This window comes from Poecile atricapillus, chromosome 24 (genome assembly GCF_030490865.1).
Source record: "Poecile atricapillus isolate bPoeAtr1 chromosome 24, bPoeAtr1.hap1, whole genome shotgun sequence".
In the NCBI taxonomy this organism is placed as follows: domain Eukaryota; kingdom Metazoa; phylum Chordata; class Aves; order Passeriformes; family Paridae; genus Poecile; species Poecile atricapillus.
This window is the reverse complement of record NC_081272.1, coordinates 2,517,628-2,544,476: the sequence shown is the minus strand read 5'-3', so window position 1 is coordinate 2,544,476 and position 26,849 is coordinate 2,517,628. Positions and strand designations below refer to the sequence as shown.

The 26,849-nt window shown below is 49.2% G+C and overlaps 1 protein-coding gene across 4 annotated transcripts; it reads right to left on the bottom strand.

Moving 5' to 3' along the window:
* Positions 1 to 1,731: 1,731 nt before the first annotated feature.
* On the bottom strand, positions 1,732 to 26,840 carry FHL3 (four and a half LIM domains 3). 4 transcript variants are annotated; one of them, XM_058856427.1, is made up of 6 exons: positions 26,687 to 26,840; positions 5,999 to 6,183; positions 5,747 to 5,921; positions 4,941 to 5,110; positions 4,593 to 4,779; positions 1,732 to 3,663 (listed from the first exon to the last, which is right to left on the bottom strand). In XM_058856427.1, the coding sequence occupies exons 2-6, from the start codon at positions 6,152 to 6,154 to the stop codon at positions 3,512 to 3,514; spliced, it is 840 nt and encodes a 279-aa protein (XP_058712410.1). In that variant the 5' UTR covers positions 6,155 to 6,183; positions 26,687 to 26,840; the 3' UTR covers positions 1,732 to 3,511. The 4 variants fall into 4 exon arrangements, with proteins under 4 accessions (XP_058712410.1, XP_058712411.1, XP_058712409.1 ...); XM_058856428.1 differs by having other exon boundaries at positions 5,999 to 6,180; positions 26,687 to 26,833; XM_058856426.1 differs by lacking the exon at positions 26,687 to 26,840 and adding an exon at positions 14,852 to 15,009 and having other exon boundaries at positions 5,999 to 6,180.
* Positions 26,841 to 26,849: the final 9 nt, after the last annotated feature.

Genomic DNA, 26,849 nt, shown 5'->3' with positions numbered 1-26,849 from the left:
TCCATTTCTCTTTGCATGAAACTTCATCTCTGGAAAGAGGAGTTGAAATCCAGCAATGTCCCATTCAGCCACATGGCCTCCTTGCATTATTTTGGGCTGCTGGCATCAGGAGGATCGAGGTGGGACAAGACCAGCCATTGCATGACCACCCTCCTCCTCACCCCACAGATGGCAGTGCACACGGGAGGAGGTGGGAGGAAGCTGGCCCAGGAGATGCCATTTCATTTCAGGGAGCTGAAATGCATAGAATCACAGAATATCCTGAACTGGAAGGGACCCGTGAGGGTCATCAAAGTCCAGCTCCTGGCCCTGCACAGGACTCCCCCGGCAGTGGTTTCAATCTGGCTCTGCCCATCAGGGCTGCAAATGCTGTCCCTGATCCACAGTGGTGTGGGAGGGCACAGCTTGGGCAGATTTGGTCAATGCCAGGGTCTCTGTACCCCTGCAGTGCTGCCTCATGTCCACAGCAGCTTCCCCACTCCCACCTCACAAGCCCTGGCCTGACCCCCCTCACACTGCCTCTGGTGCTTAATAAAATTTCCATGACTGTTTCAGACCCACACTCCAGAGTCCCAGGGGATGTTTGTGCATGACATCACCCTCCCCCTCCTGTAAATCAGGCACTGGGCCATGTACAGCCATGACCCATTCATGACAGGGATAAAATCCAGATGTTCCAGTGCTACGTGCAGCTGGGTCATTTCCTTTTTTGGCTAAAAACGTGAGGCTCTGGAGGCTGACTGAAAGAGGAGCCTGGGGGCCCTTTGTACAGAAACCTTTTGCGGTTAATCCCTGGAAACAGCAGTGCAGAAAGCCTGGCTTGTGCTGCTGCTGCTGGAGGACAGGCTCAGCTGGGAACCTCTGGGCTGGAGCTGCTCACTCACCCTGCAGGGCCCAGCACAGCACCAGAGCCCAGCCCAGGACACAGGACAGCAACAGCAACAAAAATCGTGCTAGAACTCCATCAGCCACCAGAGCAGGAGCCTTTGCAGTCAGGAGTGTGCACACAGCAGTGCCATGGTCCTGCAGAGGCACCCCATGGGCTGTGCCTGTCCTGCACCAGAGCAGCACCCACGGGAGCCCAGCCATGGCTGGAGCAGGCAAGTGCAGAGGAAGTCACGGCAGCTGCTGGGAAATGTAAAGTGGAAACTGTGGAAAACAGTTTCATATCTTAGGGAATAAATGGCTCCCCGACTGATAAACATGAGTAAAGAGTGTGCAGCACGTCAGGGAAGGCTGCCAAGAGGGGACCACGGATATCCTGGCTGAAGGCTGCAGCAAGATGGAGTCCCCTTGGAATGTCCTCTTGGAATGTTGTGGCACAGCCAGGAGTGCATACTGCAGGGCAGGGAGGCTGCTCTGCACAGCAGGGTTACTTTGGTGCTGCAGCAATCTGGTCCCACAGCCAGCCTGGAAACATGGAGCCTCCTGCTGGGGCCTGTCCTGCAGAACTGCCTGCCTGTACAGACAGCAAGCACGGACAGATGGACACCCCCAGCCCCAGAAACCCACTGCAGCCACCCAGTAGGAGGAGGGAGATGCTGTTGCTCTGCCACAGCCACAGGGCCAGCGTGGCTGATGCTGGTCTGTGGTTTGGGAAGGCAGGCATGAGCACTGTGGAGGTTGCCCGTCCCCAGAATGGGATTAGGGGCGAGGCAAGACTGAGCAGAGCTCAGCACCAACTCAGCGCTCTGCCCTGTGCCTGCAGTTCAAGAGACTCAGAAGAGCAAGTGTCACGAAAACAGTTTATTGTATAAAGCTGTAGGGAATACAGAGGATGCTGAGGTTTAGGACAATTCCTTCTGGAAATGGCTCCAAGCTCCTCTCATAATAGCAAACACACAAATTCTGATTTGCTGTCGTCAAAGCTTCCAAACAAGGATTCAACAAGGATCTGAACACAGAGTAGTAACACTTCAACATGCATTACATTTTCTGTTCCTAAGTGAAGCCTGAGTGGGGGGCTAGCCCCTTTCATCCTGTAGTTGTGTACAAAATGATGGATATTCATGACAAATGAGTACAAGAGGGAAAAAGCCCACAAGAACAGGTTAACAGAAAAGCATGTGGCTGACTAAGCAGGAAAGCAGGGTTGGTGAAAGTGCCCCAGCGAGACAGAAGCAGAAGGATGCAGAGACCAGGCAGGCATGAGCATCCCACTGAGACCAGCCTTAGCCCAGGGCCAGCTCAGCCATTGGGCATGGATTGCTTAAGGCCTCATGTGAGTCTGGGATGGTTCAAAACACCCTGTTTTGCACTTAGGGCCAACTGGGACCTGGGCAATGCAAAGTCCCCTCCCCACAGATGCCATCTTTGCTTTACTTCTTGTTTGGGACACAGGGAAGGATGAGTGTGGCTGGAAGGAGCCACCACTCCCTGCATACCACTGGGGACACAGGCAGCCCTGGAGGAGCAGCTTGTGGACATCCTGCTGCCCCCTCAGCTGCTCTCTGTGCTGGAGCCCTGTGCTACTGCAGACCCTCCCAGCAGCTACTAATCACAGGCACAGTCTGTGGGCAGTGCTCCCTTCCCTGAATTAACAGAGGTCTCTGGTGTTCCAGTGCTGCTGGCAGCTGGGCTCTATAGCAGTGCCTGTCCCAATGATCCTCATGAGAGGGATGGAGAAGGAATAAAGCCCTGAGTGCTCCCAGCGTGCAGCATGCCCTTCTCTAGGGCTCAGCCAGATGCATCTGAGCATCAGCAGGCCAGCACTCCCAGCTCCAGCTCAGCCACCCCAGCCATGGGAGGTCACAGCACAGGTGGACAGGAATGGGGTAGGTGTGGGTGGGCAGAATGCCCCGTACCTACAAGTGACATGAGCTCCTCATTCACAGCTGAGACAGCACCCCCATGCTGTGCTGAGCAAAGGGTCTGGCCTGCAAAGGGTGCGGTGCTACAAAATTCCAGATGTGGATCCCATCTGACAGGTTGTATGCTCTTCTCCTGGCCACACTCCAGCCTGGTGTCCCCAAACCTCCAGACCAGAAGAGAGTGCCCTTCATGCCCGGGCCAGCTGTGCATATGGGAAGGCTGTGCAAAGCCAGCTGTGACACAGGCCAGCATGGCCAAGCTGCATGGCCTCTTGACACACTGCCTTGTGTCACCTAGAGCGAGGGAAGCACATGGAGAAAGAAGAGAAGTCAGCGCTGTGCCAAGGAGTGAATACATGCTTGCCAGCGTGCACATCCAGCAGCCCAGTGCTGAAGCCACTCCTGCCCTTTGCTCAGCTGGGCTCGTGCCTGGTTAGACTGGAAGCGAAAAGAAAGAGTAAATAATGGGGGGGTCTTGAAGCTCCTTTTTCAGCTTTATTTAGCTTTGACTGCACAGAGCCATAGCACAGCATACTCTAGCCTTCAGGGAGGGGGTACAGGAACCCCCTGAACACACCGTGGTTTGGGGTCAGCCCCCATCTCGCGTGCCTTGTGCTCTGCCCCTGAAATGCTGCTGGGGAATCTGGCACAAAGGCCCTGAAGAGGAGAGGAAGCCCCTGCCCCACGGTGTCCTCTGGGGCTCATAGGTCGCTGCTGCAGTCACGGCACAGGATCTCATCATTGTCGGGGATGAAGCCTTTCCCCACCAGCGAGGTGCTGCAGCGGGCACAGTTGAAGCAGTTGTGGTGCCAGTGACGGTCCTCAAAGGAGACGTATTTGCCGCCGCCAAAGCCTGTGGGAAGGACAGAGGACAGTGTCAGAGTCTCTGGGGAAACTGGGATGAGCTTCCTGAACAGACCAAGCCCTGGCCTGCTCATCTCCAGGTCAGGTCTTCACACATGGCACTGGTGGTGGCACCCAAAACACACCCCGGGATCAAATAGATCTGAAATGCGAATCTCCACTCTGCTGGGGGAAAAACACTAAAACTGCTTCAGAGCAGACTTTGCAGATTTGGACCAGAATCACAATTTTCTCCCCTAGGAAGAGCAGGGAGAGGAGCTGCACCATTACAGTGGATGAAGGCAGACAGAACTACTCAAATCCTGGGAAAAGACATCCTGCCACCAGCTCAGGCCCAGGCTCCTGCAGAGGCTCCACAGGAGCTTCCTTTCTCTGCTGGCAGTTGTTGGACTAGTGGGCTGTGACCCTCTTCTCCCCAGGACTGCAAGAAACTCATAAGGACCAGAGGGGAAGTAGGTGCCTGGGAGCTGTCCTCAGCCAGAATCATCCTCTGAATCACCAGCTGATTCACAGCTTCTCCTGCCTTCCCAGCAGCAAGAACCTGCGAGTTGCAAGGGGGAAGGTCAAGTAGGGGACGGCAGGAAGGAAGCCAGACGCTCTTAGGGGGTTCTGCAGAAGAGGATCCCTTACTTCCCCTGCCTTAGGCAGGTACAGCAGGTCCAGACTCCCCTGCACCAGCTGCTACTCTAGGCTTTCCCTGTCTGTGAACGACCTTTTCACAGGACATGGCAATCAGTATCAAAAAAGGCAAGCTAGAGACATGAGATCATGCTTTGAGGGGTCACTTTGGAGCCTTTACCTGTGGGTAGAGGGAATTCCTCCCACAGAACACAGTTCACCACTTTGAAAGACACAGACAAAGGGACAGAAGTAGCCGCAGGCCCACTGTACCACAAGGTTCCTTGGAGAGCTGCTCACCTGTGATGGGCTTTGTGCAGGCACTGCACTTCTTGGCATAGAGGTTCCCAAAGCACTTGATGCAGTATGGGTTGTCATCCTGGGAGGTGAACTGCTGCCCAGCCAAGGGGGTCTTGCAGCCCGTGCAGACAAAGCACTCCTTGTGCCAGGGCTCATCCCGGTAGGTCACTCCTCCCTTGGTGAGGGTCTGCAGGAAGAGAGCACATGCTGGTGACACACAGGCAAAGGGAAACAGCCCAGCCGGGGTGCTGGCACCTGAACCCTCCTCTGACAGGGCTCAGGCAGCAGCAGGGAGCTCCCTGCCCCTGCATCAGAGCTGGGGGCTCTGGGCTCTCAGGCCACATGTACCTTTTTGCATCTAGTGCAGCGAGGAGCGAACTTGCTCTCGTAACAGGGGACACAGTAATAATCCTTCTTGTCTGGGATGAAAGACCGTGACCCAATGGGCTGCTGGCAGCTGCTGCATATGAAGCAATGCTCGTGCCAGGTCTGTCCATTGTACTCCAGCTTACGGGAGCCTGCAAAGAGAGCCCTGCGGTGACACAAGGGAGTGGCACACGTGCACACAGGGACATGGGGGGCTGGACAGGGTGAACTGTGGTCCTGCACACTTGGCTCTATGCTTCCCCTCCCCATGGCAGCTCACCACCATGGGCAGCTGGAGAGGGGGCCTCAGGCCCACAGCACAGCCACAAGGGGAGGGCTGCAGGAACATGTCCCCAGCACTGGCACAAAGGCCGTGGCAGAGATGTCTGACGTAACCTACATCTAAAGATGGTGCCAAAATAGCCAAGTAAAGACACACGCCTTTGCCTCAGGCCTTCTCCAGAGACACTCATACGTTTTCAGTCATTCTGTCTCTTCTTGTCAGCACACAGCAGAAAATGCCCAGGAAACCCTTTGTTATCTCCTCCCTCATTCATTTCCCCATGAAAAAGTGGAACAGATAGATAGGGCTGCTGTGGTGATCACAGCTTGGGATCATGCTGTCTTGCTGGACAAGCAAAGGGCCCAGCCCTATCCATACAGTGACAGGAAGGCAGGAAAACAGAGATCCAGCTCTCTTCCACGCTGCTCTCATGCTGGACCTGCAGCTCCAATTGACACTAAACGAGCAGGAACAAACTGCAATGCTCAAGTCTGCCTGCTCCTACCTGGCATGACGGTCTTCTCACAGGCGACACATTTGGAGGAGAACTCGCTGCAGTAGCAGTCGTTGCACAGCAGCTCCTTGCCCTGGCAGGTGAACGGCTCATCAGCCAGAGAGCGGTCGCAGCGGAAGCAACGGAAGCAGTGCTCGTGGTAATGGCGGTCCTCGTAGTACAGCTCCTGGGAGTACAGCCAGCATGAGGAGGGGACCAAACAGGTCAGGAACTGACTTGCTTGTCTGCAGGGCCTCTACTCACCCTGCAGTCGTGGCCGATCAGCTCCTTGCACTCGTCGCAGGTGTTGGCGAAGTGCGCGTCATAGCAGGGGATGCAGTAGGGGCCATTGTCCATCTGGATGTACTTGCGCCCATACAAGGACTCCTTGCAGTTGTCACAGTCGAAGCACTCTGTCATGGTGCTGGTCTGAGGCCCTCCTTCACCTGCTGAGATCAGGGCAGCTGTAGGTCAGTAGCAGCTTAGGGTGTCTGAGATGTCCCTGCACAACCCTGCCACCTCCAGAGTCCCTGTACTGAGCCAACAGCTGCTGTAGCACAGGGGACAGACCCACACTGTGCTCCTGCTCTGGGGCTGCATGCACTGCCCTAAGAGCCTGCAGACATCAGGGCCTGCAATGAACCCTGCTTCAGGCTTATACTCCAGCTCACAGCTGGAGAACTTTGGCACCACTCAGAAAACCTGGACATGTCAGCATGCAGCTATGTTCCTCACTCTTTGCTACCTTCCTGGGAAGTCAAGTATAAAATAAAAAGGGAGAGATTTCCTACATGAAAAGTTTTCATTTGGCACAAAAAGCATGCACATGCCACGTGGTTGTGTGTCCACTGTGATATCTGAGAGCCAGGCACCCTAAGGGAGATCTGTCTGCCCAGCTGCCCTTCAGAGACCCACGCTCAGCCCTGCATGGTCTGTAGCAGGATTCCTCACAATGCCTGAAAGCTCTGCCTGAGGGGCTGCTAGCAGCTCAAACCCTGGAACTTCTCCAGAGGTTTAAAGCAGCTGCTCCATAGGGAAGCAGGAATCAGGCATTCTGCACTGTGCCTTGGCTGTGGAGCCTCGTCCCAGCAAACTGTTCTGCATGTGTTGCTCCATCTACAAACATTCTCCAGGGAGAAGCTATAGGGGCAGATGGGTGTTCCACAGCACCTGTTGAAGGAGACCTGACGTCTCTCCTTGCTCCTTATCTCCCACACAGACAGCAGGTTTGTGGAACTATTTTGCTTTCTTTGGAGCATTACCTCCAGAACAAGACTATCTTCCTCCTGTTTAGCTTAGTCTGGTTATTCCTAAACATGGAGTTTTCCAGTTGCAAAATCACACCCCTCTTTAACCCAGGCTGCTGTCAAGTGTAGACAAGCCCACTGAGTTACACGGGAACTGTCAGCTGCAGAGCACCTCCACTGCAGTGTTCTTCACTAACCCACCCACTTCACAAAGAGCAATCACAGCTCAATCTGCAGTTAAGCATTTAATGGTCAGGGAGCTCCCTACCAGCCCCTGCACCCCCTCCCCACGGCCGGCTGTAGGTTGAAGGAGGCAGCCTCCAGGGCAGGAGCTGATCCAGACAGCTCTGACTCACAGCCCAGAGTTCCCCAGGGCTATTCTTGGCTAAGCCACACAGCTCCCAGCTGTTGTCAAGCTTGGTATGTGCCGATAGGACTGATGGAGAATAAATCCAGTGCTCCCACATGGCTACGTGACCAACCGAGGGGAAACAAAGTCCCTTTTCAGACACTCGTTACCAGCTGCCACCCAGGCCACTGCCTGCTCCGTGCCCTCCAGCGTGGCAGTCCTGTGTGGCTGTGGCCACGGGAGCTGCTCCATGGCATGTCCCTGCCAGCACCATGGGCTGGGGCCAGTGTCCAGCAAGCCTCCCCCAGAGCTCCAGCCAGCAGCTCTGTGCGCTGCCTCAGAACAAGGCAATGTCCAGTCTGTTACTGGACACGAGGCAGGCACATGCTGGTTTGCTGCAAGGTGCTGGACTGGACCTGCTGCTCCAGCTCTGCTCCAGCCTGCACTGCCCCCACAGTGTCCCTCCCCTCTGGGGCGGCCTCGAGATGCTCCCGTGACTGGGCAGCAGCTCCCCTGACCCCCACACAGCCCCTGGCTGTTTCTCACCCATGGCTGCCTTCTCTGCCACCCCACTTGCCTTTGCTCCCTGAAGCTACCTGGGACGTTTCTCTCTGGCAAATCAAATGAAATTTCCAACTCTCCTCCTTCCCCCTCCCAGCCCTGGTGAAGGGAACTTTCCAAGGTGTGTCTGTAGTAAGAGGACCTCTGATGAGCACTCCTGGCCTGGGAGCTAAGGCACCGCCAGAGCAGGGAACTTCCATGCTTCTCAATGGGCTGCACTTCAGCTCTGTGGTCCAGTAATAGAGGCTCACACAAACAAAGAAAAAACAACCTGAATGAAGATTTACCAGTGATGAGGAATAAGCCTGCTGAGCACCGCTACCCTGACCCTGACGCTGTCAGAAGAGGAAGTGAAAAACAAACCCTCTAAGGAATGATATACCAAGGAGGACCCTAAAGTGGGCCAGGCTTGCCTCCCCTTGGAGTAGCTTCTCCCCAAAGTCTGTGTGTGCCTGCTGCACACTGTGAGCTGGGTGCTGCTCCCCGGGCTGTGGGTGCAGCACAGCCATGCAGGGAGCCTCACGTGGCCAAGGCTGCAGTCAGCACACACGGGAACAGACTTTGCGCTGCCTTTTCAACAGAACAAGAACAGGCCCAGGAAGTTTGCTCAGGGTTATTTGTGTTAGATAAGCTGTTTGCTCCCTTTGTTCTGCTCTCACATGCAGAGCTGGGCAGGGGCATCGAAGCCTGGGCAGCACCAAAGCAAACGCAGCATCTTCGTCCCTGAGATGTTGTGCTGTGAGACAAAACACACTGGGAAGAGGAAGGTGGGACAAAAGAAATGGAGTAAAAGAAATAGTAGAAAAGCCCAGAATTCTTATTCTTCTGTGAAATCAATTCTTCTGTGATTGTAATGATGAATCTGGGAATTGTCTTCCTTATGAAAGAAAGAGGTAGTTTTAAAATGCATTAAAAACCCCTTTAATCGAGGCTCAGACATAGAAGGTACAATATAGGCAATCACTCTTGTGCCAGGAAGCATGTGCTCATTCTTTGCACCACCCTGTAAACATTAGCTGTGTGTTGGGTGTGCTGGGCTGATGTCAGGAACGCCTTCAAATGCTAACCAAGGTGTTACCCTATAATGATGGGATTGCAGTTGCAAATAGAGCCGTTTGCCCATTGCCAGATGGCTCTGGTCCGGGGGACAAGGCTTGCTGAAGCAGGTCCCTTGTACAGGGTGATGGTGGAGCTGCATGTGGGATATTGCTCAGCTGTCTCACTAGCTGTTGGAGGGCAAAAATAAACACAGATATATGCCTGCCAGCTGTCTGCCTCCTCTTTCACTCTGAAAGATGTAGTTGTGTTCATGGAGCAAAGGAAGTTCAGCTCCTCTCCTGTGCCCATGAACAAACAGGTTTAAGAACAAGAGCTCCACTCACAAACAACATCCAAAATGCTCCACGATGCAAATCTGATCAGTCTGGAGCAGAGCTCAGAATAGCCTCATGTATGGGAAAGGTCAGCAATTTGTCAAGGAAGCACAGCAAAGTCCACTTTCTAATTAGAGAGTAACATGCACCCAACACCATCCTGGTGTCATTGTCCAAAGCCGATGGCTTAGCAACAGCCCCAGGGGATCATTACATTAATTTTAGCACTAATAAACCGGGGATTTGTTATGCAAAGGAGGCAATATAGACAGAGTAGGGCCTGATCCACACAATCACTGAAGAGTTTAACTGGCCTTTTGAGATGGTTCCTCCTACAATGAACTCCTTAGATGCGAGTCTTGTGTGTGTGGTGAACCTGTAACCCCATGTAACTTCACACCAGTTTGTTTGTTGTCAGCTCACAACCAGCTGCTCCACAGAGTCACCCTAGAGTAATCCATGGGGCTATTCCTAGGGAAACACTTAATCTTTCCAGGACATAGGAAAAGACCTGCTTTTGACTGTCTGTCAGGTCCCTGCCTATTCTCACCTCCCCAGGGCTGAGCATAAATATAAGCAGTTGTAGTTCACACCTAAACAGACACACAGAAGAGAAAGCACGACCTCACTGGAGCAGGCAAGTATTCCCCATGTAAGGATGAAACTGTCCAGGGACATGGCTTTGAAAGACAGTCCTCAAAGCACTCCAAGGTCAGCAGAGGAGAAGAACACTTTTTGTTCCTCCTAGCTTTCCAGAACCATTATGTGTCCTGGAATCTGCATGAAATTGTTCCTGCCTGCTGCCGACCCTAAAAGGCAAACCAGCTGCTTGCTCTGAGGAGCAGCTCCAGCCCCTCTGTTATGCTGGGACTGCTTTCATTCCACGTTTCCTGACACCACTTCTGGGGATCTGCACAGGGTCACTGTGCACCCTGGCCCCAGGCTGAGTTTTTGAGGGGTAGGGACAGCTCCCTGGGGTGCTGTGGGGCTTTCTGCACACTGCTCATGCTGCTGCCCACCTGTACCCTGTCACTCTGCTCCAGAGCCCACCAGCACTGCAGACCTGCTGCATCCCTGGGGCTGTTAGAGGAGAGCTCGAGGCAGCTGGGGAGAGGTCCCAGTGCTCCCTCAGGGTGAGCCAGCCTGCATGGGGCACCCTTGGGAGCAGAGTTGCATCAAACCTTCACCCGCCTGCTTGCAGCACCAGTGAGTCACTTCCTGCCCTCAGCTCTCTCCTCCAAGCTGCCTTTCAGCCTCAGCCCTCCCTGGGACAGCTCTGGAATCTTAAGTGGGAAGGAGGGCTCCAGCATGGCAAGGAGTAGAGTCTTTCAATGACCACAGGCCCCACACGACAGCTTCCCCATCACCAGCACAACTAGAGGATGCTGCAGGTCATTTCTCCAACACACGGGGAAAATTTGGTTCTTCCAGGCAGCCTCGGAGATGAGCAGATCAGCTGGGTGTATGGCCACAGCCTCCCTGCAGCAGCAGGGTGTTGTGCTCATGCATGTGCGTGCACCGAGCTCTGCTGAGCCAGCTGTACCTCAGCCTTTCCCCCAAGCATGGGCAGGACACCCTCCTGCCCACAGCAGTCACGGCTTCCTCCAGGCTCTGCAACAGATTGAGTAAAACGGCTGGCAGCACTGTAAAGAAACACCTTGCATTTCAAATAAAATAACTTGCTGTCAGCAAGGAAAGCAGCTTCCTGAAAATGTCCGCAACTTTGTGAGGAAGAAGCAGCAGAATCCGTTAAAACTGAAGTAGCAGAATCTGACAAGCCACAAGACCTAAACTCAAGCATGATTTTAATACAGGTTTAGAACGACAAAATAAGGGTTTCCCATTGTTCAGAGGGGATCTCTGAGGTGCCCCTTCCAAAGAACAAAGCTGTATCACAGACTCCTAACAGCTCTGCACAGAGATAAAGGACAGTGCCAAAACCACACCTATCCCACAAATGTCTGATTGTACTCTTAAACAGAATACAATCAGTAAGAAAATCACACCTGCCTCCAGCCCCCAGCCTGCCCGGAGGTGCCTGTGGGAAATGCTGAGCTGTTTGCACAGTCCTGATGGAGACATCACACCTGGTCCAAGGTGAGCAAGGCCAAGCTGCCACCACTGCTGAGCTCCTGAGGTACCAGCAGCACAGGCAGGGACACAAGAGACAATTCAGCCCTTGCTCTGGACTCTCTTTAAGGAAAGCTAATTCTACCAGAGTCTGAGAAAGAAGCTGAAGAGTCCCTACCATGCAACCATAAAATTAAAAACTCTGCCTAGGAAAAAAGGAGGGAATGGTTTCAGAGTTAAAAATTTGGAACTAAACATCTGTAGGGGTTAACTATTTTAGGTTCTGAACAAAATCCTGGCCCTTCAGAGGTGTAGCTAACAGCAGTAAAACTGTTTGGGACCACGCAGAGCAGGCAGTCTATGTCATTCTGCTGACATTAAAATGGAATGTTTGCTCAAGAGATCAACTGTTAATCTTATTCAAAATGAGCACAAAGTAAGCAAATTCTGTGCACTCAACAGGAAGTGAGGAATTGAAATCATTTGGGCACTTTGGATCCATCACATTCAAACAGACCATTAATTGATGGAGGAAGCCTGAGAGCAGAGGAGCAAGATAGGAACACACCAGAAACTTCTGCCCAGCTCAACATTGACCCTTCTGTCAGGCAGTTAAGAAACCCATGGCTTAAAAAACATGCCAGGAGAGATTCTGGCTTGTCCCTGAGGAAAATGCAGAGAAAAGAGAGACAGCCTGGCCGAAACTCCTCGTGACAGGTACCTTTCCTGCCATGTGCCAGTGACAAGCAGGGGATGCTGGCAGCCAGGCACAGCTACCACTGAGGTGGGGGGTTGGCTGAGGGCAGCAGCTGCACACATGGTCACAGTGGCCATAAGAGGAAGAAAGATGCTGAAGCCAAGTTTCAGGGAATGTGACTGATCACAGGAGCTTTGGTGTGATCGGAGGAGCAAGAGCTGCAGTCCAGGGAAAGGGCTGCTCCCGTCAGTTCTTAAAAAGGAGCAAGGGACAGGTGTGCAATTACTCTCAATAAACATATTGTGAGCATGTTACAAGCTAGCACTGAAAGTTTAATTGGTTTATGCCCATGTAACCCACAGCCATATAAATGCCTCGCTGTTTATCCAATTTAACAATGCCAGGACTCCTAGCAATGGTGTTTTCAAGATCTCTTTGCCCCACAAAATAAAGGTCATATGCAGTACAACAGAATTCAAACATGAAAGCATGACAGGAAATGACTAACTGCACACTGAGGCCAATGTACCTTCATCTTGGATCAGCTCAGCACACAAGAATCTTCCAACTCAAACAGACATCACAGCCTATATGCAGAAAAAATAATCTGACTGCTCCAGTTGCTAGTTCTTGGGGCCTGTGCATCTCAGTATAGATATTACTGCAAAATAATGTAATTCCGCTCTATTTCCCTGAAGTTCTATCACAACTGAATCCTTACGCTGTAGTTTGCACTTTTCCTTCCCTTAGAGACAGCTGCTTTTAAATCGAGGATGAAGCCATTCTTATTTCTGAGTTGATACATAAATCAAGTTAGTATTTACAAAGCTTTTTGCAGTCCTTAATAAAAGATACTTACGAGATCATACCTCTGTTTTGCCCAAAAAGGCAATCAAGGGACTGCCTCAAGCACTGGATGCAGCCCCAGTGATTGTGGTTTTTGCTCATGTGCTGAAAAGCAACCTGTACAATCTGAGCCCAGTCCCCCTATTCCCTGTCTCCCCTTTTCAGCAAGCCTGACAGTTCTTTTCCTGATTAACGCTCTGCTCAGCTTCATGCTTGTTTTCAACAAACAAAGCAACTTTGACTTCCAGTAGCAGGAAAAGACACATATCCCAGACATGCTTTATTTTATGCATGCCTGTTACTTAAAGGGCAAAGTGAATTTTTTCACCAAATTTGGTCAAAATAATCCCTCTTCCGATTTGATGCTTTGTCTCCCAAACACAAGCTGGTTTCTTGCATATAAGCAGATGGATGGATGGAGAGAGGTGATGTGCATTTGAGCCCCGGCAGTTTTGTGCCTTTTGGGGCTCTCCAAAATCCGCAGAGGGATGAGGAAGGTGACAGGGGATGTGGCAGTGACATTTGTGTGCTCCCTCTGCCACAGATCACTGCGGGCCTCTCCACCTGCGCTGGCTCTTAGCCCAAGGAACACGGACAGTCCCTATAAAGCGCTTTTTACAGCTGCTGGTGTCCCTTGCGAGCAAAGGCAATGCCAGCCCTGCAGCACGAAGCATGCGAGCAGCTTCTAAATCTGGGGAAGGACTGAATGCTGGCAAAGACGAATTGTCTCATGTTACCACCCCGGGAAGGGCTTGACGGTTCTCTGAAACAAAACCTCGGATCATTTGTTGCCCGGGAGATGCTGTGTGTGCCAGCTGCAAGCCTCCCGAAACAGGGCAGCGCTCTCAAGGGCAGCACAGCGGAGGAAAACGAGGAAAAGGGACAGATGGGATCGCTGAGAGGAGAGAACACCTTCTAGTCACTGCCTTGCCAGCGTAGAAGTGAAATAAGGTCCACTCTGTGACTGAAGACTTCTCTGCCAGGTGATCTGGTCAGCACGTGTCATTTACTTTCACACTACACAGCTGGTTATCTTCAAACCATTCTCACTGACACCTTTAAAATTACCCTTAAGTACTGCAAAAGTTAAATAATAGAAGCCATCAGTTGCAACTGTCACGTATTTCACGTAGAATCTCTACAAAATAACTCCTTGCAAGTACTAAAAAAAAAAATTTGTGAGATGCAACATGCGCTCCTGGTTCTGCTGAGATGGTCTTTGGTGGGAACCATGAAAGGGAAAAGTGTGCCACATCCAAGTGACTGTGTGGGAACAGCTATTTTAAGGGACACACGCTCACAAAATGTAGAATGTCTTTATATCACGCAGCTACACATGGAGTTTCCAGCCCCATGCCCCTGCCCACCGGACATGTCTATCTCAGAGCTGGAGCTGCTGCTGGCAGGCAGCTCAGTAAACATGTGGACTGACTGTGCCTAAAAACTCAGAGAGGAAAAGCTGTTCCTTTACAGAAAAGAATCCCACATGAACAGAAAAGAAGTAACAACATCAAGAGTCCCTGATCCAGGTCTGTGGCTCCTTTACAGAGCCTCATTCTCTCATTCCCATCTGAGATTTACACATCTCTCACAGGTTAAAAAGGATCAGAAAGACCAGAATTTTCACTAACAGAGGCTCCTCTCTTGGCAGCTTTCAGCTGAAGACCAAGAACAACTGCTGTCTCAGCCCTTGAAGCAGCAGATGTGAAGCAATGTCTCAATTCTTTGCTGCAGGGAAGGAGCTCCACACTCACTGATGCTGATGGAAGCAGCAGCAACGTGCACTCTGACTACAGGAAAAAAGTTCCCAGAGCTGTTCACATGCTCAAGCAGCCCGAGGATCAAGGGCTTCAATGCAATGCCAACAACCCTCCCTCTGTTCTCCAGCTGATCAGAGCAAAAGTGCTCCATTTTCAAGCCATTTGTCCCAAACTGGCAAACCCTGGAAATAAAAGCTCAGCCCGATTCTGTTACCTTGCATTGCTGAAAGCGAAGGAGCAGCACGAACCCAGCTGTGCCAAGGTGGCTCCCCTGGTTCCCCACCTCAAGTCAGCTACAGCAGGTGCCACCAGCCAGACACTCTCATGAGTAAATCATCACTTCACTAGCAAACACTCAAGTGCTTGTCCAGCAACAAAAGCAGTCACATCATAAACCAAGGCTGACATCAGCACACGGATTGTATTTCCAAAAGGGTTTAAATGTCATTACTTGTGACTAGAAATTGGACACTTGCAATAAAAGTTACTCTAAATTTTCACAAGAGACATGATTCCAGTTTTGTGTAGACATATTTCACTTCCAAAGCCTTTCTATTGCTCAATGTCCTGATGACAGAAAAAAAAATAATTAAGCAAAACTCCTAACATAAAGGGAAAAACTCATGACCATCATTATTAGCCTGACTTACCAAGTCAGGTGCTAACAAGGTGAGCAGCAGAACCTGGATTGTCACTTGAAAGGGTCAGTGTGGTTCAAACAGCATGATCTACTCAGGGTCCCATTATTCAAGGTCTCTGCCTTCATCTTCCATTCTTATTCTAAGTTCTGCTCTACATATTTTTCTAAAATTAAAACTGAAAGCTATCAAGGACCTGAAAGCATTATTTCATCATCCTGTAGTTGTTGCTGTTTCACACAGCATGAAGCACGACACAATCTGTGCACCTTCACCAACCTGATGTGCACTTATGATTTCCCACACTCAGCTCTGGGCTCTCCAAAAGCAACACATCCAAGACTTCTACACATGCACTTGGGCCAGATTTAATCTTTCTGTGAGTTATATGATGTTTTCATAGGGTTGAGAAATAGCAGAAACAAAACTTCTCTTGGCTGAGACAGATGCAAAACATGCTGTGCACTTTTTACTTTTAATGACTCTCGGTGAGCACCACTACTAATCTATGTATTCCAGAATGTTCTGAGGTAGGCACACAGCAATTTTCTTGATGTGCACTGTTCACTGAGTTAAAAGGAACCACTGAAATGCCTTTAGATTTAAATATTGACTTTTCTTTTTGAAAATGTCCATGTGCCAAGGAAAGAGGAAGATGAGAATAAATAATCCAAATTTAAGGACACAAACTAAAGATTTACCTGGGAAGCAGTTTAGCTCCCTGACTCTCTACTGACAGCAACACAAATGTATGTGATGATCCAGTGCAAGATCATTAATGCAAAATGTCCTCAGTTTCCACAGAGCTGACATCCCACACCTATCATTGGATTGTGGCTTCCTCAATTCCCTAACAGCTGTCAGCAGCAAAAACATTATTTACCCTTGTAATACCTGCAGGTCAGGGAGTAATGCTATCTCCCTCCTGGGATTTGCACCTCAGAGGGTTCTGGCACTAGGCAAGGCCTGTAGAACTAAAAATGGAACCAAGATCCAAGTTCCATCTTTCTTCTCCTTCCGAGATGCAGCACATACCCCTGTCAGTGGAAAGTGTGACACCCCCTGCCACATGTTACAGACCTGCATGGAGAGATTACACAACCCTAGCTCAGTGAGGAGCAGGAGGAGAAGCAAGAGAGGGACGTGGTCTTTAAGGTCCCTTCCAGCCCTGTAACAGATAGACAGAGTGCTGTGCTGTTACAGAGCACAGCTAATCCACAGATCTCTCAACCAACACCATGCCTCTGCTAGCTGCTCTTGCTATTTAAACTTGGGGGTTTTGCAGTGAGCAGGCTGAGCTGGCAGGCAGAACTGGAATAGGGCAGCACCAGGAACTTAGGCACCAGTTCGAAAAGGGTTAGTTCTTAGGAAAAAGCCAAGTTTTCCTTAAATGAGGGTAGTGGAATTCAAAGGTGAGGTCAAAAGCCCGGCAAAAGTCGGGAGTTGAGGCTGGTACTGGGGCTCATGATGCTACAGACACAGTCCTTGCACTCAGGGACAGCTTAGGACCCATGGTTTTTGTTGTTACTGGTTTTTTGTTGTCTTCCCATCCTGAGCAATATCCAGGAAAACTGCCATCAGGTGTGGACCTCAGAGAGGAATTTTTGTCTTCAGCTGTTAGGCCTTTCATATACATATTTTCTATGATTCCCTTTCTTTTGTTTCATTAGAAGAACTACAAAAAGACATTTTTTACAAGAAGCCTGAGTGTACACGCAGGCTGTGTGTGATCTGCAGCCACACAGACCTGAACCACAACAGAAATTACCTCTGACACACTCACATGAGGGAAATCTTGTGGGCTTGGATCATTCAAGAAATAAGGTTGCTTTACAACTACAGGAACAGCACATGGCCAGAATGCATTCTAAATGGGTAAGATACAGCCTGAAAATCAACTGCTAATTGTTTTTACAATTTGTATTTTATATTAAAAAACCTCCTTAAGACCTTAAGAGGCAGAGCTGAGCCTAGAAAGGATTTTTGTGGCTAAATCTGAAAGCAGGGATCTAGAACAGAACTAGTCCATTACATCTCAAACCTTGATCCTGGGTTCTCCCTCAAGCAGCTGGGATCATTTCTCCAGTTAAGCAAATTCCTGTTTCTAGAACCCACTCTGATATTTAAACAAATTTGGAGAAGATGCTGAGTAGTCACTCTGCTTCACAGATAACAAGATCAGAACTGTATTGTTTGATGGCTTTCTAAGAGAACACTTGAAATTTCGACAAACAAATTGAAAATATCAAGATCATATTTACATTCCAGGGTAATAATTAAATACTTAATATCTTGTGGTTCCACTATTCTAGGTTTTTCTACACACCAAAATATTTAGTCATGTGAAAACCATCTGTAGCAGCTGGAAGACATTAATTTGCCTGCCAAGATTAATTAGTTTAAAAATACATAAATAAAATGTTCATTTTATTTCCAAAAAGCTGCTGCTCTTGGTTCTCTTAGGGTGCTGGTGATTAATGCTTATGGAAGGTCCTCAGAAAGAGGTATCAGATGCCAGTTTCACAAATATCTGTTAAGTAAAACAAGGCCTGTGTTTAGGTTAAATGCTCTTCTGGACTAACTCAAGTCATTATTCACAGCAATATGAAAACTAGCTTGCAAACACTTCAATCCCTATTTTTAATCTTTTTCCTATGCTCTCAAATCCACAATGCTGAAATCTGCTTTTAAAAACAGATGAAAAGAAATTTCTCTTCAGGATTTGGGTTCAAATACCCCTGTTTAAGAATGACAAAATCTAAGTTTCTAAACATGTCTTTTCTCTCCAAGAAGTTCCTGCATAATCTTCATAGAGCTTTTCAAAGTCAAGCAAACAAGACACACAGCTGAAACTGTAAAAAGGGTTGAATTTGGCTTAGTATCCATAGGGATCACTTCTCTGGCCACCAGCTTGCAAAGGGTTATTTCTTGGCTCATCATTTTTGTTTTGCTGGAAGATGTCGAGGTTTTAGTGAAGTTTCTGCAGAGCATGCAACAGCATTCAACATTTTTTTGCTCAGCTAACGAGTTAAGTCATCGCAGCTCTCCAATGGCTCGAAGATTATGGGTGTAGGAAAAGGGAATGCTCAGAGAGGGGAACTTTTGAGCAGTCACCACTAAACTGCGGTTAAAACAGACACCAATGACTCTATTCAGCTCCCAAACCTCAGACAGTTTCCATTTTCTCAATAACAAAGCATTTTTGTGGAATGAGGTAACAGCCTCCATCTGCCAGGTCGACATCTCCACTAAGATTTCTCAAGAGTGTGGCTGACGAGGGCTGGCCAGCAGAGCCAGCCATGGAGCGAGAGGCAGAGAGTCCCTTTTGCCTGGGCAGCACAGGGACAAACTGCCACGGGACAGACATGGAGAGGAGCCTCTGTGGCACCAGCACACAAACTCTCCCCGGAGTTTGATTCACAAGCAGCCTGGAGCAAGCCCCACACGCTGCACAGCTGGAGAGTCAAAAGGTCAGGAAAAGGGTTGAGGCTTGTCACCATGGATGGCCAGGGCCAGGCAGGAGGGAGCAGAATGGGTGCCACAGGTCCAACAGCCCATGGTGGGTGGGTCATGAGCAGAGTGTGTGGTTCAGAAGCAAACAGGGCTCTGCAGGCACACACTGCCACATGCATGGTGCAAGGGGCAGGGCAGACATCCTGATCCCTGAGGACAGCCCTGCCCCTGGGACCGGCCACTCAAGCTGCCATACACTCCCCACACCTGAAATGCTAAATATCTGAGGCAGAGCAGTTACAGCCTCAGAACACAGCTTGGAGAGGGTTTGGTTTTGTTCTTTCCTTATTTCTTGAATTTGGCAGCCTATATTTTGACCTCTCAGTTCCAGGGATGCTGAGCACCCAATCATTCTTTTGATTTCAGGCAAAGCCAGCTCAGTTCCTCATTCAGAAAAGCAGACATTAATTTAGATCCAGATGAAGATTCCAGCTCCTACCAGGACCCCCTCATCTGACTCTTGTCTCCCTGTGAGTGGCCAGTCACTCAGCTCCCTGCAATTTTGAGGCTCTCAGCTCCAGATTCAACCTCTCCACATCTGGTTCTCCCATCTAAAGCAAGGCAGTTTTCCAGTTGGTTTTCTGATGGCCCTTGCATTCCTGTAACACTTCCTCCTGAAGTTTAGAAAACATTAACACTAACCTCCTCACTCTCTTGTGTAATTCCAGCTGTGTGCCCATGTGGATACCTGGTGAGTGGCACCTTCCTTCCTGGCCAGGAAAAAGCATTTCCCAAGCCCATTTTCTTCCTGTGAGGAATGTCGCTGTCAAATCTCAAAATTCCACCCTGCTAATACTACCCTGCCACAAGGTCAGCCAAAGAGGACTTCCATCAAGGATGAGCTTTGCTGGAGAAGGCTCCCTGGGGATTATCAGAATAGTACAGTCAAGCCCAGATGGCCACAATGTGCTGAGCACATTTCCCGCAAATACAGCAGCAAGGCAGAGGCCCCTACAAATCAAAGTCCACCCTGATTTCTGCCATCTGCTGAACACTGAGGGCCAGGCTGAGGCCTTTGGGAAAGGTCAGGATAGTCTTACAGGCTCTCAAGATATTGCTTTTGTTCTCACTATTTGCTTCTCAATTCCTTCGTTAGAAGATACTAATCTCTCTGTAAGGCAGTTTCTTGGAGCCAAGACTTTAGATACTATTGCAAAACATATGCTTAAAAGAGACTGGAAATTATGTTGGCAGTGTTACAGAGGGGAGCAAAGCACAGCTTTGGGTCAAAACAAACAAAAAAAATGTAAGCTAGTAAGCAATTCCCATGCAATAGTTTAGGAGAGCCAGCAAAAGCTTCTTCTAGAAAGAAAACAATGCTGTGAGAACGAAGCTAATGAGAGCTGGCTCTTGGAAAAATAAAACAGCTAGTAATGAGCCAACAGCACATATCCAAGAGAATCTTTCTGGGAAACCAACCCAAGCTGGAAAGCCCTGAGGGACTAGGGACCTTGAGGCTAAAAGCTGGCAAATTGATTCATCAGTTAAGGTTGGTCTCAATGTTTCCTACTGTGTAAAAATAATTTGTTTTAGCCTACAGGTCTCTACAGAGCACTGGGTAAATTCAGGCTACTTCCTTTGGGAAGGGAAACGGAGCATCTGGCAGAGCCCTGCCCAGTGGGATATTTTCAGGGGGTTCCCACCACCAGCCCTCCAGCCCAAGGCTGGCCCAGCACACTCAGGCCAATGGCTCTGCTGAATTCCATCGGAGCTTCTGTAGTGCACTGGGCACCACACACCCACTACTGGGATGGGAACAGCCCCTGAGCTGCTCTGGTCAATGTTACAACATGATGAACATGCCTCTGTAAAACCACCTTCTGGAGCCTCACTCACCCAAAATGGATGCAGTCAGGCCAATGATCCTGATACACCTGGTTTTCCAGAGTGATGAGGAAGAGACCTTTTTCTCTCTCTTTCAGAGATTAGCTCATACAGCCACCAGGATCTAGGTGCTGATACAGAGTGGCAAAGGCAAGCTTTGTCTTTGCAGCCCACTGGTTCATTGCCAGTCCAGCTCCCCAGCCACAGGACCATACCAAGAGCACAGGACAACAAATGCGTGCTCCAGCCAGGCTTCTGCGTCAGCAGAGAAAATCCCCACACTGGCAGGGGATGTCAAGGTGCTGTCTAATGACTTTCTTTTTCTTCCAACTCCTCTGATTCACATTGCCATCTTCCTTGCAACTGACCTAAATAACATGTTCAGGCAGCACTGGAAGTCTTTCCATGTCCTACTGCAATAACAGGGAGATCTTTGCATCTGGAAAGGGAATTTCACAGGGAAGTCACACCACAGATGAATTAACAGCGTCCTTCTCAAGAAAGGAACAGAAGCACCCTGTCTTATCCCATCAGGGAGACTTCCTGGCTGCAGGAGAACAAAGGTTGCCCAGGAGCAGGGAAAACACATACTAAGTCTGTGCCCAAGCCCCAGCAGATCTGAACAATGTGGGCAGATTACTCAGTTACCTCATTTCCAGGTGTGCTGTCAGCATGAGCCATGACTGGCTTGGAATGAAAGCGGTAAAACTGTTCCTAGATCTGGACTTAGTCTGCATAATTTATGGTAATTATTGCTCAGTTGCCATTAATCCTTTAATGCCATATCACACACTCAGCCCTCAGTTCTCTCTAACCTTCTCTTCATCACAGATCACTCCACTGCAGAAGGGGCTGAAGGACAGGGTGCAGGACCACACTGTCCCTCCAGAGCCAAAGCCCTCAGGAAGGGAAAAGCAAAAAAAGCCACTGTAGAAGGACTTCAGTAGGTCAGCCCTCTCCAGACACACAGTGAGTATGTGTGCTGGTAACATAGGCATTTAAACCAGCCTTATCCCCAGACAATTACAGATCTCTCCTGCTCTTCACTACAGCACCATCTGTAACTCAGGTGTCCAACAGCATCGTACCACAGGGACAATCCCATCCCTGTCACTCCACAGTGATACTCTCCCAATCTCATTCTTCCCTTTACTGTATGCTGGGGTACTTCCAAGAGCCACATAAATATCTCCTATCCTTCCAACCCCTTGCAGACTATGGATCTCAGTGTTACCTTACAGCAGTGGCCCTCACAGGCTATGTGCTGAGGAACTGAAAAAGTCAGTTGAAAATGCATTTGTTGCCAACAAGGAAAGTGACTGTGGGGAAGTACAGAAGGGTATTCTGGAGCTGCATGGCCTGCCACAGCATCTTAAGCTGTCAGGTGAGGAAGTGCTTACCTGGGGCTGATGCACTATACCTTGCAAGGCAGGCACTAGAGCCTCAGCAGCATAACAGATGCCTTTCTTATTCCAAACATACACATGAATACAGATACAGCTCCCCTATTGCAATAGAAAGGAAGTTATACTTGATCCATACCAACTCTTCTGCAGGTAACTGAGCTTCAAAACTTCAGCAGAAAAGCTGCCAGCAAAACTTGTGCCTCTTTGTGCTACAGTTAGTCCGTAACAACTAGTATGCATGTGTTATCTCTAGTTTTTATTAGCTCATATTTACTTTGGCTGCACATCCAAGCAGTCTTTTAAACAGGGTGAGAGAGGAAAATCTTGGACTCGCAACAATGGCCAAGCAGTTTAATCTACCACTGGGGACAAAGACTTGACTCCTATTGGCATGTAGTGCTGGCAGGGTCAAGTGTAACATGTGCTGAAGGAAGCACTAGGGAAGCAGATCTCTGACTGTTCAAACAACACCAAGCATTTCCTTGAGCTATTCAGAGTTCTCTTTGCCCCTCCTGTGTAGAGAAAATAGCTCCAGCTGTCCAGTCACCTGCGCTGGCTTCTCCACTCACTGGATTCATGACATCGGTGGCCGCCAACAGCTCCAGGTTAGATGCAGCACATTCCTCATTCCTCACAGCTCAGATGTTCAAAGCTAAGTTAGGAAGCAGTCAAGATCATGTCCTTGGCATCAGCACCAAGTTGGTGCTGGAAGATAATTTATATTCCTGAGCAGAACTGGCACTGGGCAGATTGGCCATAAACATCAACAAACTGTTGTTCCAACCATGACACAAATCTGAAGGGTCCAGAATTAATATCTATCCATGCTGCTGATTTAATAATTTATATTTTTTTTTATATTTATATTTATATTTGGGAAGTTTAAAATACTTCACATAAAAGAATCTGCAGTTTGCAAGTGTGGGATGATCTACAGTAACATATTCAGAGGCAAATAAAAAATGAAATGTATTAATAGTAACAATCAGATGACCACAGGACAAATCAAGTCAAAGTGAGACTACACTAAGAACAAGACTGTAAATTTCAGAATTTTTATTCCATTGCTCTTTGGATTCTGTGTTAAGACATTACTAAATAATTCATAACTATTAATTTAGCCCTAATGGATGTGTCTTCCTGATTCCTCCCAGAGTAATATTATTCTCTTGGTGGGCCTCTGTGAGTAAGGGCAGAATCATTTGTTAAAATCGTTCCATTTAGCAAGTATCAACAAAGTAGTCACTCAGCAGAGGCAGTTTTGCTGGGGTGAAATACAGGAAGATGGAAGCCATGTGGCATTCTTCTATTTCCCCTTTCCTTTCACAATCAGACCCTTGATATTTTCTTCAACAGGAAAACTGACATTCCCCTTCCATGTAAACAGCTGACAATTGTATTTTACACCTGGTGAAACCAGAACAAAACGGAAGGAAGAGAAGAAACAAAGACCCAGGACTTTTCTCAGCAACTACATCTCCACAGAATGAAGTATTTCCCTTTGCTCACTTCAGAGCAGACAGAGTCCAGCAAACACAGCCTTGCTGGGAAATGCCCCCTCCTCACTGGTGAGTGGCTGCAGGACAGTGCTCACAGCAGCAGCTTCCCTGAGAGCAGCCACAAAACCAAACCAGCTCATGAAGCTTGGCCCTTCTGCACACAACCTCACTTTAAAAATGACCGTAAAGCTCTTGGTAGTCGTAATCTGAAGATTAAATGCTACTGGTAAAGCTTCTGTGTCCCCTAACAACTGATCTCCCTTTCCTAGATACAGGTGGTATTTAGGGTTATAGCTATCCCCTCCTTTTGGAAAAAACCCACTTGAGTAAAATGCTTAAATTGATTTTGATGATATCACCAAGGCAAAACACTATGAAGTCCTCTCTGAATTTTTCCAGTTTGGCCATAGAAATTGTACCACTTTCAGCAGAAGCAGTCAAAGTCTCCTAAGGAATGAGCCACTTGCACTCTGAGCAAAGCTGCAAAGATCACTGGCAGCACCTTCCTGCCAGAGCACCTGGACACTGTGGTGGGCACGGGCAATCCGATAACAGCACATGTTAACCAGGGATACTGAACTCCAGAGGAGAAATGATTTCTTATTTGAGCAATTAAAAGGAATTATGAAGCTGTTTGTCCAGTTAAGTGGTTTGGATTTTATTCAGAGTAGCCAGACCCCAGTTTTCTGGGTACCTTTATCACATAAAAGGTGAAGCAGAGCAACAAGGTTTAACTCCTGCCTCTCTCCTGAGGTTACTGCTGCAAATGTGGCTCATCAAGCACAGCCTCATGTAAGCCACGGGCAGCAAAAATCCTACAGACATCAATGAGGATCCTGGTACACCAAGAAAATCTCATGCATCAGTGCTGCAATCACCATAAAAGTCCTTTCTAAGGGAGAGGGCGTTGGAAACACTTTGAGCATTGAGAGTAATCAATTTTTTCCACCTTTCTGCTGGCATTTCAAACACCAGCCAAGCATGTAACAGCCGCAATTAGGAACACAGCAGAAAGCATCTTACCTCATCAGGCAAGCAATAGAGCAAGCAAGTCCTGGCTGGGAACAGAACCCAGTGCTTCCAAAGTTGGTGCACTGGGAATTTTGGTAACCTGCCTGCAGGGAATATTTTTCTGGCTCCATCAGTTAAGAGTTCACCTCAGTCTTGAAGCTGCTATGTCCAAAACCAGAAAAGAACATGGCTAAACTCATACCCCTCAGGAATCAATTGACAACCAGTGAATACTGCCTACAGTCACACAGGACTGGTACACTACAGACAAAATCCCGTGTGTCATCAGGGACACCCTGATGACACCAACCAGGAAAGAGACTCCTGCCTTGCCTTCCCAGGATAGGATGACCAGGGAAAGCTGAGCTATCCTGCTACCAGCTGTGTTCTGGGACAGCAGGGCTGTTCCAGCACCTGCTGCAGAAGAAACCACAGTGCAAACCAGGAGCTGAGCTCAGGGCAGATGTTCTGCTGGAACAACAGCGACCTCCTGTCCTCCCAAAGACTGGGAACACAGTGACCTTCAGCACCCTACCCACCCCTCCTTCTTCAGATGATGTTCTGCAGGCAGGGGAAAAGCATGGATTTTACCCCAGAAAATCCAAGACACGGATGCTCCAGAAGCTGAGATCATGGAACAGTTCACAAGGCCTCCTCTTAGGGAATTCTGGCTGTTCCTAAACACTGCCCTGCCTTCAGTGTGTCCCACTATTCCTGTGCACAGGTTTATGGAGTTCATTCCAAAACATACCTTTTGCTGTAGAGGATCTGCTATAATTAGTGCCCACAACTAACCATATCACCTATATTTTTGTCTCCTGTGCTATGCCACCATATTTAAAAGTGTACAAAATTACAGACCAAGCTGGGAAAGAATGAAACTACTGCAGACAATTCTATGCCTCAAAGGAAGTGGTCAGCAAGAAAAGCTAGGGAACAATACAGTCTCCATGTTAGGAAAAGGAAAGAATATGGCACAAAAATAAGATAGAAGAAATGTCAGACTTCCTTTTTCCTCTTTGCCTATCATGAAGTTAAACCACGTATTGACAAAGCAAATCGGGGAAATAAGGCAGTTGCAACACCTAGGCAGCCAGAAGAGTCACAGATTTCTAATGCTTGGTAGAAGAGTCAGAAAAGTAAAAGGAATGTCCCTACACTCTTCCCTAGAGGCCTTTGCTGCCACCAGGATGCTGTATCCACCAGAATTTCATCCTTTCTTCTGCTCCTAGGAATAGGTTTTCTTCTTTGGAACAACTCCTTTACAATTTTCAAAACTGGGAAACACTGAACACAGCAAATTCAGATTTAAATAAAGAGACCTCAGTGTCAAATCCTGCCCTGTGAAGATACGTAATCCCTGGCACATGCCATCCGTTTGTGCTGCAAGTCTGTGGAGAGAAATTCCTACCACCACGCTTCACCCAGGCTAACTGGAAAGTGTATCCAGCGTCCCCATGAGTTCTCATCAAAGTGTCAGTGGTTAATGTAACCACAGGTACAGAACTGGAAACGGATAAAGAAAACAGTAAAAAGTTACCTGTAAGAAAACAAAATCCGAAATATAACTGTTGAGGAAAAAAAAAAAAAAAAAAAAGCAAAGATCCTGAGCTACTTTTTCATGTGAGATCCAAACTGTGACTTCCGAGTCTTTGTCTAAAACACACACACACAAAGCAAGGCTTAGAGTCTTTTCCCCTCGCTACCCTATGATTCTCTGGGAAATAGCAATCACTCCAGATGTGTTGAAAATTTTTCTGTGCTATATTTGAGTATTTGGTTACAGTTTACTCCCGGGTCTCTTGGTCGAGTGAAGTCTCAGTAGTCTCTTCATAAAACACTGCTCAAGCTCTCAACTTCGCAGCCTGGCAAAGGGGCACGGCCCGAAGTCTGTGGTTTTCTCCTTTCGCAAAGCGGTGTGCAGCGTGCTGCCGGAGCCCAGCTCTCCGGCGAGCGACACCGCAGGACCGCCAGGGTCACCGCGCCGGAATCCCGGGGGATGCCCCGACCCCGGACGGCACCGGGGACGCGGCGCCTTCCCTGCAGCCCCCCGGGGCACCCCCGCCACCGCCCGACCCACCCGGGGTTGTGGGGCCACAGCGGGTGGCGCTTCCCGCCCCCGGCCCGGTCCGGTCCGGCCCGGCCCGGCCCTGCCCACCTGGTCGGCGTCCCGGGGCCGCGCTGCCGCTGCCGCTGCTCCGGCGCTGGGCAGACCCGGCTCAGCTCGGCGCTGCTCCTCAGCCGCGAGCGCGGAGCCCGGCCCGGGGCGGGGCCGGGGGCGGCCCGGGGCCGGCCCGGCGGTGCCCGCCCAGCACAGCAGG